General features: G+C 30.2%; 1 protein-coding gene across 1 annotated transcript in view; it reads left to right on the top strand.

Moving 5' to 3' along the window:
• LOC123290831 (G-protein coupled receptor Mth2-like) overlaps positions 1-13,034 on the top strand; it is a 36,259-nt gene extending 23,225 nt beyond the window's left edge. Inside the window, exons 4-6 of the mRNA XM_044871169.1 lie at positions 4,951-5,138; positions 11,216-11,396; positions 12,615-13,034. Of these exons, the coding sequence (XP_044727104.1) occupies positions 4,951-5,138; positions 11,216-11,396; positions 12,615-12,942 (697 nt within the window). The 3' untranslated portion in view covers positions 12,943-13,034. The remainder of the gene's footprint in view (positions 1-4,950; positions 5,139-11,215; positions 11,397-12,614) is intronic.
• Positions 13,035-15,767: the final 2,733 nt, after the last annotated feature.

Below are 15,767 nucleotides of genomic sequence, written 5' to 3'. Positions count from 1 at the left end.
AACATCAAACTCATACCAAATATTTTTTGCGTGTAAAAAACAATGAACAATGAATATTTGCCATGCATTTGCAGAGGTCACATTTTCAAATAATATAAGGGCCTCAAACTGTTGAACGGCTATGATATATGTATGCATACCAATTCTTTTCAATCCACTTGTAAGATTGATTTTGAATTTAGTATGCTCAGATTCGGCGGGGCGACTATAGGTACTTATTTCCATAAGTTTTAAATGATAAGAGATTTTCTCGCAGATCTAAACTAATTGAATGCAAAAATGAGTGTAGCTAGACTTCTGCGTTCGATTTTCGCCGAATTTATTAGGTTTATGAAAAAATGTTTGCAAAAAGGCGTTTGTTATTTCAAGAATACTTTTCCAATATAAAATTTTTTTTATCAATCTTCTTCCGGGTATGGGTATAGTAGATTTTAAAAAATAAATCAAGCTGCAATTCAAGAGCCGAATTTAAGAACAACTTTTACATGGAACATTTTTCCAAAAACGGTGCATTTTAGAAATTACCAGCTAAATTGTTTACCATGTATTATTAATAAAATACCTTGTCTATAAACAAACAAACAAATTATAAAAATTATGAAACATTGCGAAAAGAATGTTTCACATGAAAACAAAAAACAAGTGAGAACATGTGTGGCATATACCACTTACTCACCAAACTGACTGCATTTAAAAACTTTGCAAATCATCTACAAAAGGGTTTATTATTATATTCAAGCGCTAGCTAGTCTTGAAGCTCATATCATAAAGTGTACCTTTCTAAGTCTTAAAACTGGCCCTTTAATACTGAAAGTTTCATGTTTCTCGTTAATGCTTTTACAATGTAAAAAGTCACACTGTTTACGGTTTACCACCCGTCTACATTTTATTACAAATTACAAATGAAAGGTTAAAGGTTTGAAGTATAATAGAGCGAAAACCAAAATTGAATCAACACATCTTTAAAGATGCCCTTTAAGCCGTGAATAATATATTTGGGAGTGTAGCACCTGGAATCCAAATTTTAAATGTTTTATACAGTAAAATTTATAAATGTTGCAATGAAAATAATCTAAATGTTTACATACTATCTATTTTTTTGAGAATTTAAATATTAAACGATTACCAATAAAAACAAACGAATTTATATTTTATTATTTTGTGATCAATGACACAATATCATAATGTACCATAGATTACACCCTAGTGTACATAGGTTCTTTACCACCTATTGTACCGGAAGGCACCTTCGTTAGCATGTTAGCAATAATTAGCAATAATATTTAAAGTTCTCATAAGGCAACAGTATCACCCCTATATATGATTGAAACATTTAAAAATCAAATTTTTTATGCATTCTCTGAGAGTCCAGTCCGCATTCTCTGTTTTATGCATTCTCTTAGCATCCGACAATATGATATCTATTACTCACTTATAATACGTTAACCCACAAATGATAGCCTATATAATAAAGACGAAAATAATTAAAATTTAGTTTCCAAATCCTTCGAAATAGTTTAAAAAGTCAGAGCGGACTCTTAAACGATGAGAAAACACCACTTTATTTTAGAAAGTTTTTCCTGATAATAAAAGAAGTAAACAAATTTTGCTTGAAATATCTTCGTAATATGAATAGAATTGGTAGAATTCGAGTCCTAAATTGAATTTAAATCCAATACTTTGACAGTCATGTTATCATTTGATTTTTTGAGAACTTATTAGTAATTTTAACAACAATTTTGAACAAAATTTGATAATTTTAAGTTTGCCACATTTACTTATTAAAAATTCAATGCAAAAAGATACTTTCATCTGCAGGGATTTTTACATTCAATACTTTCAAAAGCTATTTGAATTATGACATAAAGTTTTAAACAAATAATGTTTACTTTTTCATCAAGAACTTTTTAATTGCGTTCTATCTCTTATATATTACTTACCCGAGCTGACTTTTAAACGACTTTGACGGCGGGGGTCAAATTTATGATCATTTTGGGAATATAGGGCACAAATTTTTGCTGAAATTAAGAGATTCGAAGATATTTTAGATACTAATGGTTATTGGCCCACATGGTATAACCAAAATTATTTTTTAGAACTCCCACTTTTCGCTTTTAAAACATTCCACAAATCCGAATTTTTCCATATTTTATGCGTTTTTTCACCTGACCGCCATCCATTTTATAAAAAAAGGCGTTAATTAAAATCTTACTATGCTCATTACAAAACTTATACTTTATACTTTTGGAATCTATTGCTCAAAAATTTTGGCCTATTTACCTTTTATAAATTCCATCTGTGGCCACACTTGTTTATCTACGAGAGAAATTGCTAGTGAAACTCTGCCTGAAATGTATAATTTTAAGTCGCTTACAATAGTTTCTTATTTTATATGATAATATAATACTAAACTAAAAATAACTATTTCAGAATATTATATAAACTATAATACAAAAATAAATTTCATTATAAGGAAAATAAATAAAAATGTATATGTTGTGTATAAATATGAAATATTCATTCTTGATATAAAACATTATTAAAATAAATATTCCCATAAGCTTAAAAGTATTCAACTGTATATTTGTAAACACACATATGTTTATTTTATTCGAAATATACAGAGTTTTGGTAATTCGATGGCAGCTTTGTAAGGGTTCATACAAGAGATCATTTGCAACAAATATGACCAAGTAATAATAGGTTGAAAATGCACGGCTGTCGAGTTAGAGCCACTTTAAAGTTTTTTCATGTTTCACATTTTTTTTCAAAAACCCGCTAGAGATACAGAAAGATCCGTAAGTAAGCTAGTCGATGTTGGAAAATGGAAAAGTGGCATTTATCATAATTTCGACCTGTTTCACAAAAAGCGTTTTTCGAAATTTTCAAGAACGAATAAAATATATTTAGAGCAGTATACAAACTTCGATCATTTTCGCACTAAAAGTTGGCATTGAAATCTTTTGAAAATACTCAAAAGTTTTAGAAAAAATCTTAAAATTGGAATTTTAACACACTAAAAATGTGAAGAAAAAAAACTGAAAGTTTGTTAGATCGATCGTGATATCAAAATTTCCAGCTAATTTAAAACTGTCTTTTGTCATATTTTAGTTAATCCAAAAATGTACCAAAATGGCAATTGAGTGTAGTGTTCAACATTTTTCTTATTTTTTAAAGTTCTCTATTATTTCTAATTTTTTAAAGTATCAATTTTATAATTTGTATGAGATTTACTATACACAAACTTTTAACCGTTATTTTAAGATAAAAGATGTACCTGTATATTTTAAAAGGCAATTTCTTTTTCATGTTTTTATAGCATGCATATATGAAATATGTATATCAAGGAAAAACGAAAAAAGATATCAAGTTGAAATTTTTATAGCGTACTTAGGAAGAAAAAAGAAGGTTTTGAGTGAAAACACGTCGATTTAGATATCGAAGAGGATATATAAGTAAACAACAGCAATAAGTAATAACAATTAATTTGTGTATAGTGAGGAATACTTTATTTGTTGAGGAATATGCTGCCGTGATAATTTTTAAAACTCCCTAAACTAGAACTATTTTTGAAATGCTTTTTTAACGTATCCGAATCTGGTTAAAACAATACATCTCTTTATGATTAAAGTAATAGCAAATGTTAAGTTTCCATTTTCTCAAAATTATAAGAGAGAGTTGAAAATTTGTTGGTGGCTTCAAATATATTAAGGAAAAATATTGTCCGCGGGGGGGGGGGGGGCTTCGAAGTCGCTGAGTTCAAACCTGAACTTGATACCTACAATCGTAAAAGAAAAGTAAATTTTTGGACGAAAACACCTATTTTTATACCATGTATATATGAAATATACATATTATACCATGTATATATGAAATATACATATTATACCATGTATATATGAAATATACATAGTATATTAAGTTTAGTCCCAAGTTTGTAACGCTTAAAAATAATGATGCTAGGAAAAAAATTTTGTCATAGCTGTTCATAAAATCACCTAATTAGTCCATTTCCGGTTGTCCGTCCGTCCGTCCGTCCGCCTGTGGACACGATAACTCAAAAACGAAATAAGATATCGAGCTGAAATTTTTACAGCGTACTCAGGACGTAAAAAGTGAGGTCAAGTTCGTAAATGAGCATCATAGGTCAATTGGGTCTTGGGTCCGTAGGACCCATCTTGTAAACCGTTAGAGATAGAACAAAAGTTTAAATATAAAAAATATCCCTTATCAAAAATTAAACAACTTTTGTTTGAAACATTTTTTCGTAAACATCACTGTTTACCCGTGAGGGCGCCAATTAGGCGGAAATTTTATAATATGTACTATACTTGATTATCAGTTATGTATGTGTCACATGTTTGTATGTGTAATGTGATAAAGAAATCAACACTGACTATGCATGGTATTTCAACAATTAACTCAGTCAATTGTTTGTTTTCACTTGTTCTCAATAATACAAGAACAAAAAATATGCTACCTGGATGATCACTGAATCCAAATTTGTACTGAAAAAATGTTAAACCTCAAAATGGCGACTCGAAAATTCAGTCTTTTGCTAAAAAATCATATTTTGAGCAACCAAAAACATAAACTTAAGTAAATCTAGAACAAAAATTAAAAAATACTGGTATTCCAATAATTTTTCTGGGTAGAAAAAATAGCGTCTTTTCAAGAACCACAGCTTAGCGAATATTATGCCAAATACCGAATAAGCCAATCACATTTGTAATGTTTTCCATAAAAAATATATGGAGTCTGTTATTTGTTGTTTAATATTTGCCACCAATAGGTATTTGCTCCCAGGTCTTTACTAGTTAATTACTTCATTTTAACAGTCAATTTATTTTTTAAATTTTATACGGGCTAAAATATAACAATTTTAGTAATACTTTTAGAATTATTAAATCTTTAGTTACAGCCAAAGAATAATTTATTTTGCTTTTTCAGTGGAACAAAATCAGTGAGTGGAAGTACACGTCGGCGAATGCTCGAACGTAAACGTTTTATTTATTACAACATTTATGCATGGAGTGTACCAGCAGTGGTTACTGGAATGTGTTTGACAGCTGACAATACAACAATTTTGCCTGAAATGTTTCGACCAAATGTTGGATACCAAACATGTTTTTTTGATTGTAAGTTAAGGAGTAATATCCTATGTAATTAATTCAATGTAAATACATCTGATATTTCTTCCCACTATTCGTTCATTATAGACCTTTTTAAAAGCAAATAACCCTCCACGTTCTTCGGGAAACTTTTATGAAACTTTGGAAACCCTTCTCTTCAACGTCACGATTAAAATAGTATTCATGGAACCAAAGTCCGATAATGTACGGTCTCCGAGTCATTTAAGCTTCAATGCCCAAATTATTATGCGTAACATAAATAACTAAATTAATTTAATTAAAGTGTCTAGAACTCGAATGGCCTAATTGGTAGGGCGCTTGACATGAATCCAAGAAGTCCGGGTTCGTGCCCTGGTTCGAGTGTATTTTTTTCAATTTTCTTTAATTAACAGGTTTTTTTTAGGCTTCAAAGGAATTTCGTATTGGTTTTTTCAAATTTAACTTTTATGATGCTACTAACACTTTTTGATCTTTGAAAATTTACGAAAAACAAAAGGTTTATTAGCATTCTAAAAAGTGCATTTGAAAAATTTATACAAAATTCTGACCTTCATGAAGTGGCCCCCGTATTTTTTAGGAGATAATTATTAACTCCTTCCACACCCCGCTTTTAATATTTTCTTTCAAATTGCATATGTGGTATCCCAGTTTAAACGTCACAAAAACGAACACAGTGTAGCGTAATGTTGGCCCTTTCACAACAACAAACGGTAGGAAACATTAAAATAAAGATATTAAAAATTATTACTATTGATCGAAGAAAATTGTTTAGAAGAAATATGGGTCTCGGAAGAAAATAGTTTATGCATCACTAATCGAGAAAACGCTATAAACAGAAACTGTTAAAAATACATCCAAAAATATGTAACAGTCTCCATAACTCACATCTACTCCTTCTCCATAGGTGACAAAAAGAGCGTGGCTGAATAGGTAATACATTTTATTCGCGTCCTCTGGAGTTTTAATTTAAAATAACAGACCTTCGATATACTTTTAATTAATTTAATTAATTTCCACGAAAAATTATATATAAATATTCGAAGGCCTCGGTTATTTGGTCATTAATGTCTCCCGCTGAGTTCTTGATCTGATGTGACTAGTCTAGCTATATCATTATATCAAAAATACCTATACAACCATAGGTATCGTTAATAACATCAATTATTATTATTGAAGCTAAACATTTAATTACATTAATTCCATATTTATAAATTACTAGCATTTGCCCAAAGCTTCGTCGTGTGTTTTAGGTAAATAAACAAGTTATAATGAACATAATACATATACTTCAATCGAAAGTTTCTGTAGGAATATACCCAGGAAAATAAAGGTTTTTCTGCTCCAAGTGAAAGTGAAGTTTTTCAAATCCAAGTGAAGTTTTTCAAATCCAAGTGAAGTTTTTTCACCGGGGTTATATTTATAGTGTAGTGTAATTAAGTTTTTTTTTCGTCATAATTTAATTATTAACAGGTAGCGACTAGGTGGAAATGTGAGTTTGGGGTGTAACTAACATAGTAAAGAACTATTAAACTCGAGACCCTTGGAAATTATGAAATTGGGGTTCATTTTAGTGGTTGAAAAAGTTTTTTTCGATTTAGGGCGAAAAATGATCACCTAGCGGAAAATGTTCAGCAGGAAAGTTTTTGATAATTATAAATTGGAAAACTTTGATACGGGAATTTTTTCAAAACCTCAAATTCATGACAAAATCGCGAAAAACTGTTTTTTTTGGTTTTTCTTTTTTTTTCTCAGGCAAAACAAATTTAATTTTCATGAACCTTGATGAAAGTGTTTCTTTTTTACTACAGAACAAGCATGAATTTTTATACAACCAAAAAACATTTTTTATTGGAGATTATTCAAATTTTCCGTTAAAATTGCTCATTTTTCAACGACAAACTCTCTTGATTTTTCGTTTTTCATATTCTGCTCGAGCTTATTTTAACCTTTGAAATGTCTATTAATAATCTATCTGTGTGTATGGTTTACTTTTCATTCAACCGCTTCAAATCCTGAAAAAAAAACTATTTTTCGTCTGAAACACGATTACTCAAAAAAGAAAAGAGATATCAAACTAAAATTTTTATAGCGTGCTCAGGACATTAAAGTTCGTAAATGAGCAACATAGGTCATTAATAACTAAAACTGCACATAAACTTTATAGTTTATGAGATTTTTCATAGGTCATTTCTGCTCAGGCCATTAAAGTTCAGAAATGAGCAACATAGGTCATTAATAACTAAATCTGCCATAAACTTAATAGTTTAGGAGATTCTTCAAAGATTATTTCTTGCATCCAAATAAAGATAATCCTGGAAAATAATTTTCCTGGGTTTTTAAAGCAATTTCGGCAATTTTTTTTGTTTTATTTCTTTCTCTGTGTTAAATAAGATATTCTATTCGAATAAAATTATTCTAAAAGCTTACAACTCCCCATAAATGCAGGTATCTCTGTGTGCAAAAGTTTCGCTGATCTAAATTTCCGTTTGGCTTAGAAGAGGAACAAAACAAACAAACAATTAAACAAACTGACAGTGTGAAATATGAATACAAGTTAAGGGGTGTCTTTACTCTTTACAATAATTAAAATTTATGTTCAATTTTATTTCTTATGTTGATTAAATGTTATTTTTATGGTTTATTAAATTTTATTGTTTATTATCCACTTTGCTAAATTAAAGTATATTGGGCAAAATATTTATTTTACGATTTCGGTCCGTAAACAAAATTTACAACCTTTGCCATTCGCCGAAAGCTTTAGTAGAATAAATGAATACCTAATACGAGTCTCTTTCAGAAAATGTTATTTCTAAAAACGAATGCAAGTATTTCTCTAATCATGCAAATATTTCTCACCCATTTTATTTTAAGGTGTTTTGTTTTATGAAATATGTAGGATACGCTCTGTCAAATAAAGATGCTTTCAAAAGAAAATGCATTTTTACATGGAACGTATAACAATATAAGATTTTATGAAAAAAAGCGGTCTAGGTGCGACACGAAAGGTCCGCATGACTAACTTGCCAGTGGAAAGGATAAAAAAATATCATATGTTTTAATATTAAAATTTTTTTTGTAAAAATTTTTTTCCCGTTTTTCCGTGGACCCCCAGTGGTATGGAGCCCGTTGGGACCCTGCGCCCCTTGGGACCCCAGCGGGTACTTCGCTCCCTGCACCCCCCATGACGTTAAAACTATATAAATGAAAAGTGATAATAGTGACAATTATACAATTTTTCATTCGGTACAATAAAAGGCTTAACCGATTTTGCTCAAAACCTAATCAGGTCCATGATGAAAAAAATAAGCCTATTCGACTCTAAAGGCCTTGAAACGTGGAGATATGTCTAAATTTTCAATTTGAAAAATTGGACCCATTATAATAACTATCTCACTGGGAAATTAAAAAAGAAGTTAGTTCGCCACTTGGCACATAGCTGACGTACATAATTACCTTACATAAGCCAAACGTCCAAGTTCCTAATTTACCATTTATAGCTTAATCATGAATATCAGGTTTTTTAGAAAACAATTTCAATACTTGGATGTCGGATAAAATTAGATTAGTACCCCACGTGTTAGTTTTGCATTATGATACCTCCGTAGATGTTTTGAACATATGAACCTTAAACGTTTCAAATATTCTCATATTCTCATATAAAGACTATTTTCTAAATACATTTCCTGAGAATCTTATAAACATTAAGGATGTGCGATCACCAAGACAATTTTAAATAAAAACTTGGACTAAAGAAGTTGGACTAAGTCTAAATCAATTCTGATAATTTTAGGGGGAGTTGAACGATTATTTAAATAATTAAATTATTTCAAAAGTAGGCATATTTAACATTGGTTTTATGGTAAAACGGTAGATGAGTGATATGTTTTCATTGATTTATCCAAAACTAATCGGTCTACTATCTATGTATCTATCTATCTAAATAGTCAGTGGAAAATAAAATAGAACTATTTAAATTTAAGTTAAAACTTTAATCAGTTAAATTGTGTTATAACTTGACAATATAAGACGAAAAGAAAGAATAAAATTTTTCGATATCTGGAGTAATTTTCTAAATATCGAAAATTTTGTTTAATTATTTAGCTTTCAATATTTCGAAAAACATTCATAAAGTTATAACAAAATTCATCATCAAAGTTAAAAATAAGGTACAAACAATTTCACCCTCAAATCTAAAATTGCCTTGGTGCTCTTACTACCTTAATTCTTATATTACAAAGTACTCATCATTATTAGGGGCGTAACCAAATTAGAACACATGCTATTGTACTAAATAATCAGCACATTGAATATTGCAATTATTTTGAAGGTTGTTGTGTTGTTATTTAATCGATTTATTAATATTCGTTGTGTGCGTAGTCATGGTAGGGACAATAAAATCGATGCCAGCGCTTCCAGTGAAAAATTTTGGCGTTAAAGGAGGCTATTATGACTAATTTGCAATTCCTTACATGTAAATGTCATACTGAATGTCAAATTAAAAATATTGAAACACACTAATGTAGTGTATCGTTACCATGGAAATGCCTCCAATAAAACTCACACACAGTGCGAATAGCTATATATTGATCGAAATAATAAAAAGTATTAAATTTTTCATTAACATTCATCACGATATTCAAGTAAAGTAAAATTATACAAAATATTTCAGGAAGAAAAAAGTCAAGCAAATGACAGTTTTCTCGACTTTTGCAAATCATAATTCTACGGATGTATTTATAGTTTTTATGTTACGATTTTATTTTTAAGTCAAAATTTCCTCCATAACTTTTAGATATTGGTTTTATCCAAAATTTTTGAATATTTAAAAGGTTTGCTTTTGAAATGCTGCAATAATTGCGTTACGTCGGTCTAGTAAGATGTGAACGGCCTAACAATGTCAATTACTTAGGCCGTTGTCGCATAATTTCATCTACCAATATTTCAATGTTAATTTTGATCAGTGGAATTTCGCCAATTTCCTCAATTAATAATATTTGGTAGATAGTTATGTTTTCGATACCAAACTTTTTTTTAAAATCATTTACCAAAGGGTTACGTAAATAGGGATAAGCTTGTGATTTAAAAAGTTTAAATCGGTGGAAATTAAGGTTAAGTATTTAAGGCGGTTTATTTCTTGAATAATCGCCTAACGCTACCTGGAGTGTAATGAAAAATAATATTCGCTGAAATTATTAATAAAGTACTGTAAAAACGGTCTATCGATATGAATTTCCAATTTGACGTTCTATTTGGCCAAGGAACTCAAAGTGGGTGTTTGGTCGTGTGGACATAGGAACAAATTGGTCTTCCGAGTTGGGGTAACGTTTGTCTGTCCAGTGTCCTGGACAACCAACCTTCGTTTGCACCGAAGCGATGTGGCTCCAACTAAAAAAAATAAAATAAAACATTTTGGGGTCTTACTTGAATACAGTCTGATGCGATCTCAATTTACGAAGGGTACCTATGATGACAGCCACTCACTTATAAGGTGACGAAGGTGAAACCTGCAGACCGGAGGGAGAGATTCGTCTCGAGAGTGGAGCAAATTCCACCGAGGCAATCGATAATGAGCACAACCATTTTAACTAAGTAGCTAGGGTGCAGTGGTCGTAGTTAGTAGGATATCAAAGAATTTAATCCGTTTTTTGATCCTCTTTTGAGACTGTGTTCGTTTCCGTAGACGCAGAGAAGTCGACGGCGTGTGTACTCTTGGATATGAGATATCTTGGAGCACTACATCAGGCTTAATAGCGGAGAACTGTCTGATAGTTGTAAACGAGAAATTCCAGAAGATTGTTATAATTATCATGATTATATGTAAGAAAATCATGGCATACCCCCCACCCCCTTTGCGTATTAACGTAAACATTAAATTTATGTTGAAAGAAGAACAATGCAAATTCTATTAAACATGACATATTTCAATAAACAATATTAAAAAACATGTTTTATATTTTTAATATATTAATAATAATTTTTACATTAAAAATAAATAAATATATTTTTAATATGCTTTAATTTTAAATATGTGTTAAAATATTACTAAGGTCAGTTCTTAAAAATAGTTTTCTTTTTTCTTACAGTTGAAAGATATGGAATACTTCTATTTTTTACAATTCCATTCTTGTGTCAATCTATTTGTAATTTGGTATTATTTGTGTTAACTGCCATTCATTGTAGTCGAGTCAAGGGAGAAATTCATCGTATGCAAATGGATTCTAGGGGACAAAGTCGAAAGAAAAGATTTTTAAATGATCGTGCAAGGTACAGGTATTTTGTTGAATTTTTATTAATATCTATAAACATCGATAAAAATTTTCAAGAAAGCTAATTTTTGTTGTCGCCGTTTATCTGTCTCTTAACATCTGCTTATTGCCATAAACAAAATAAGCGCCAAGGTTGATTCACTACGTATTTGGTGAACCCTTTTCCTCGCAAGCTTTTCCTGATGTTCCTCATTTCCGTGCAGGCAAAGTGACCAAAAGTGGTAGGGACAGATATTTTATTAAATTTTTATTAGTATCTATAACATCGACAAAAAACTTTCCGGAAGGCTAATTTTTGTAAGTTCTCGCCGTTATCTATCTATCTCCTAACATCTACCTATTGCCATAAATATAAGAAGTGGTCAAGGGGTTTTCACTGCGTATTTGGTGTACCCTTTTCCTCGCAAGCTTTTACTGATTTTCCTTATTTCCGTTGATTCTCAACTTTGCGGGCAAAGTGTCAAAAAGTGGTACCATCAAGTGATTATAAGAATTTTTTATAATCAAAAACATTCTTTTAATATTTTCGTGTTAGAACTAAACGTATTTCTAATTTTTCCAAAATTTTTATTAGATCAATAGTTATTGCAAAATAAATGTTTTGGTGTGCCACGTATCTCTATTACGCCATATGTACCCTCATATTGCCTATTCTAATAGAGCTATGGAAATATATGACCGCTCATTCTATTGAGGAGACTTTAAAAAATAAGAAAGCTTTCTAAAATATTAAATTTATTTGTCAGTCAACTGCATATAGAGAAAAGATGCGCTCGTACCGTAATTCTATTTCGACCTATTTCTGCGGTGGAGTAAGCAGTTGGCCTCTATGATAATCCACCGTAGAAATAATATATAGAAATGCGTTTTGGAACTCTGCCTACTTGACACTGCAGATAGAACAGATTATCTATATGTATTTATTTAACGTTTATATTTGTTTCTGTACAGCTTCGTAAGGAACGTCGTTCCTAACGGGAGTCCCACGACTGCAAACTTTTTTTTATTAATTAGTAATTACTACAATTCTCAAAAACTTAATTTAATAGAGAGCATGGTACATGTTATTAAAAATAATTTTTATTGATTAACAAAAATTAGTTTTTTCCAGTTTAAAAGTTTTTGCCCAACTTTTTGAGGTAAAATATATATATGTAGATGAGTGGCGTAAAAAGGGTCATTAATTTATTCAAAAGCATTGATTTTTAAATTTCAGATTAGTGATGACTATAAAATTATTCGTTGTGATGGGTGTATCCTGGGTTTGGGAAGCATTTGGAATTCGAGATGAAGTATGGTTTGTTTATATAGGTGATGTATTCAACGTCTTAATGGGCATACCGATATTTTTTATATTTGTTGCCAAACCAAAAGTATGGAATTTATTATGTAAACGTTTAGGCATAAAACAACAAAATAGACCACGATCTATTTCTACTGCAACAACATCTAGTTCGAATCCATTACGTATTAAAAATAGCATAAGTTCAAATAGTTCTATAATGTTACCCAACACGTTATCTGTAAATCCTGGTGGTAAATGAAATATTCAACACAATGAATAGTGGTATGATTTCTTTAAAACCTATTTATTTTCTGTGATATTAATATGCAAGCTATCATTCCAAAAGATGTATGTGGCTTTATTCGAATGTAACATTATCACGTTATCAACAAATGCAAAAATAACGACCATTGTTAAAAGGAAGAAGAGATAGATTTGGTATGTCAATGATATGAAAATTTGAAAAAATGGAATTGAGATGAATAAATTTGGAACAAAAAAACTATTGTCATTAAATTACTGTAGAGTTTCAAAACAATGAAAGTACGTACATTTGTTGATAAAAATGCTTCAATAAAATATAACTAAATTCAAGTTATTTTACAAGATTTCTGTACAGAATTTTAACAGAATCAAATCTTAGTATTAAATAATCTCTTAAATACGTGGCATTAACCAGATATTTTAAACCGGTGGCATTAACAGTTTACTAGCCGGTTAATTGAGCGAATTTTGACAGCGAGATTGTAACGAAGTTGTAAGGTATTGTTTTTGGCATGTAAATTGGAAATTACTCAAATTACTGAAAACGGACAGTGAAGAGTTTCCCTTCGTTTTGCAAAACTAAATAATTTTTAATGGATACTCATTCCACTCTTGATAACTGGGAGTTACAAACAGCAAACTGACGATAATAATTCGTACTAATTAAAGCACAAAGTGGACCCGTTTTCAGTAGTTCCAATTTTGACCACTAGATGAGAATACATGTCCTTATAGTTGTTAAAGACCAATCAAAATATTAAAATTCAAATAAGATAAATCCCGCCATCTAGCGATAATAATTCGTTATAATATAAACAGATAGTAGACCAGGTTTCAGTAATTTCAATTTAGACTACCAGGTTACTTACTATTTGTCACTATTGGCCAATTCCCCTGAATAATATGTTAATAATAATATCGTGATACTAGAGGACGTTGGTGTCTTTTACATATCCTTCAAATCATTTAGTTTGGAAACAGTTATGGAGAAAATTATATGTTAAGAATTTTCAAGTACTTTTTTTTTGCGGAATTGCTTTTTGGATGATATAAAATTCTGTCGCAAAATGCAAGTCAATGGGCTTGTACACCAGAAAAAAGCGTGAGCATATTCTGTTAATTTCCCACCCATTATAAATTTTTCCCATTGAGGCACAAATACACTGTATTTTTATGACTAAGCATCAATGCATACCTACAATTTCTTGCGAGAAATAATGTTGCTAATCAAGCTTACCAGTTTTTAACCAATTTAGCAAATGAAATTGTATAATTTTTTTTGATATCACGACACTCCATGCTAAAAAATAGCGCGTAGGGATCAAATTACAGTCTAACAAGAAAGTTTGTAATAAGAAATGTTTGGTTTCCAGATAGTTATGTATTTCAAGACAAGTAGTTATAAGCCAGGAGCTGGTGACATATTTTGAACACGGATGTCCCATCTAGTTATCTAGCCAAAAAGTATCTTCTATGATAGTTGTATAGGGAATGATTAATCCCGCTGGCATTCACAGGTGGGGTACTGCTGGGTCAATAATATTTTTCAACACATATATTTTACCTCACTTTTACCTTCCGCAGTACCTGTCCTACCTGTAAATGCCAGCGAGATTAATCATTTCCCATGCAACTATCACAGACGAAACTTTTAAGCTATATAACTAGATTAGGCAAATCTCTGATAATCTGTGCCCTAAATATGTCACCAGCTCTTAAACAATTAATCACATTTAAGAATTTATTTTTTATATGATTTATAAAACTAGTCATTATTTATAGATTTGTACTTAGTTATGTATTTTAGTGATAAGAGCTTAAAAGTTTGATGTATTTATCTCGATTAATCGTTCGTGCGCTTAATGAAAAATTGAAATTGTATTTAACGTGGTCTTATCATAGACTAAAAAGAATTATGTAACCATTTTTTAAATTCAAATTAATATTTTGTTTTCTAGTTTCTTTATTATAATAGCAAATTCGATTTATGCATATATTCACCGGTAAGAGCGATGATTCTCAAACGGATCTGATAATAATTAATATATTCGTAATAATGCAGTGGCTATTCGTGGATTCGCCGGTGGTAAGCATCCAACGCAAAACGAATTGTCAAAAAAAAAGCAAAAACAAAAACAAAAAAAAACAGCTATAATAAGAAAATTCATTTTAATGGATTATTTTTTATTAACAATAAGTAAAAAAAAAACAGTATCTTAATTCTAAATCATAAATATTTATAATTAAAATAATTTGCGCTGTACAAAGTGTTAAAAAACCGTGGTGGATTATACAGTATAGTACTTTTTCCCATTTCGGAAAAATTAAGTCGTAATCCACCATTTATGTTTTGTTTAAAAAGTCAGCTCGGTAAAAATTTAGAATATTATTTTTCAAACCCAGAAAATCGTGACCATTAAACATTTTGAAAATATTTTTATGTGTAGAATCCGTTACTGTATAGCTTGCTACGGTTTTTGGTGATACGAATTGTAAGTAAAACAATTAAAAGTATATATATTGTGCATTGTATTGTTAAGGACATTAAAAAATAGATATGATCTTTTATAGTTAATATAGTGCAGAACGATAGAAAACATTCTAAATTACAACGTAAAACAAAACTACGAAAACAAAATTTTTTTGTTATTTTACAGTCACGCACAAAAACGATATGAGGTATTTGGCATTTAAAGAGCATTGTTGAACTAAATTTTAGTAACACTATAACTAATTTTCTTTTCATTATCAATCTACTCGGGGTCGTACCTCTGCGTACTTCTCACTTTGTGAGTACTTTCAGTATTGAATATTCAAAGT

This window comes from Chrysoperla carnea, chromosome 1, assembly GCF_905475395.1.
Source record: "Chrysoperla carnea chromosome 1, inChrCarn1.1, whole genome shotgun sequence".
Lineage (NCBI taxonomy): Eukaryota > Metazoa > Arthropoda > Insecta > Neuroptera > Chrysopidae > Chrysoperla > Chrysoperla carnea.
The sequence above is the reverse complement of the archived record's forward strand: the minus strand, read 5'-3'. Positions and strand labels throughout refer to the sequence as shown.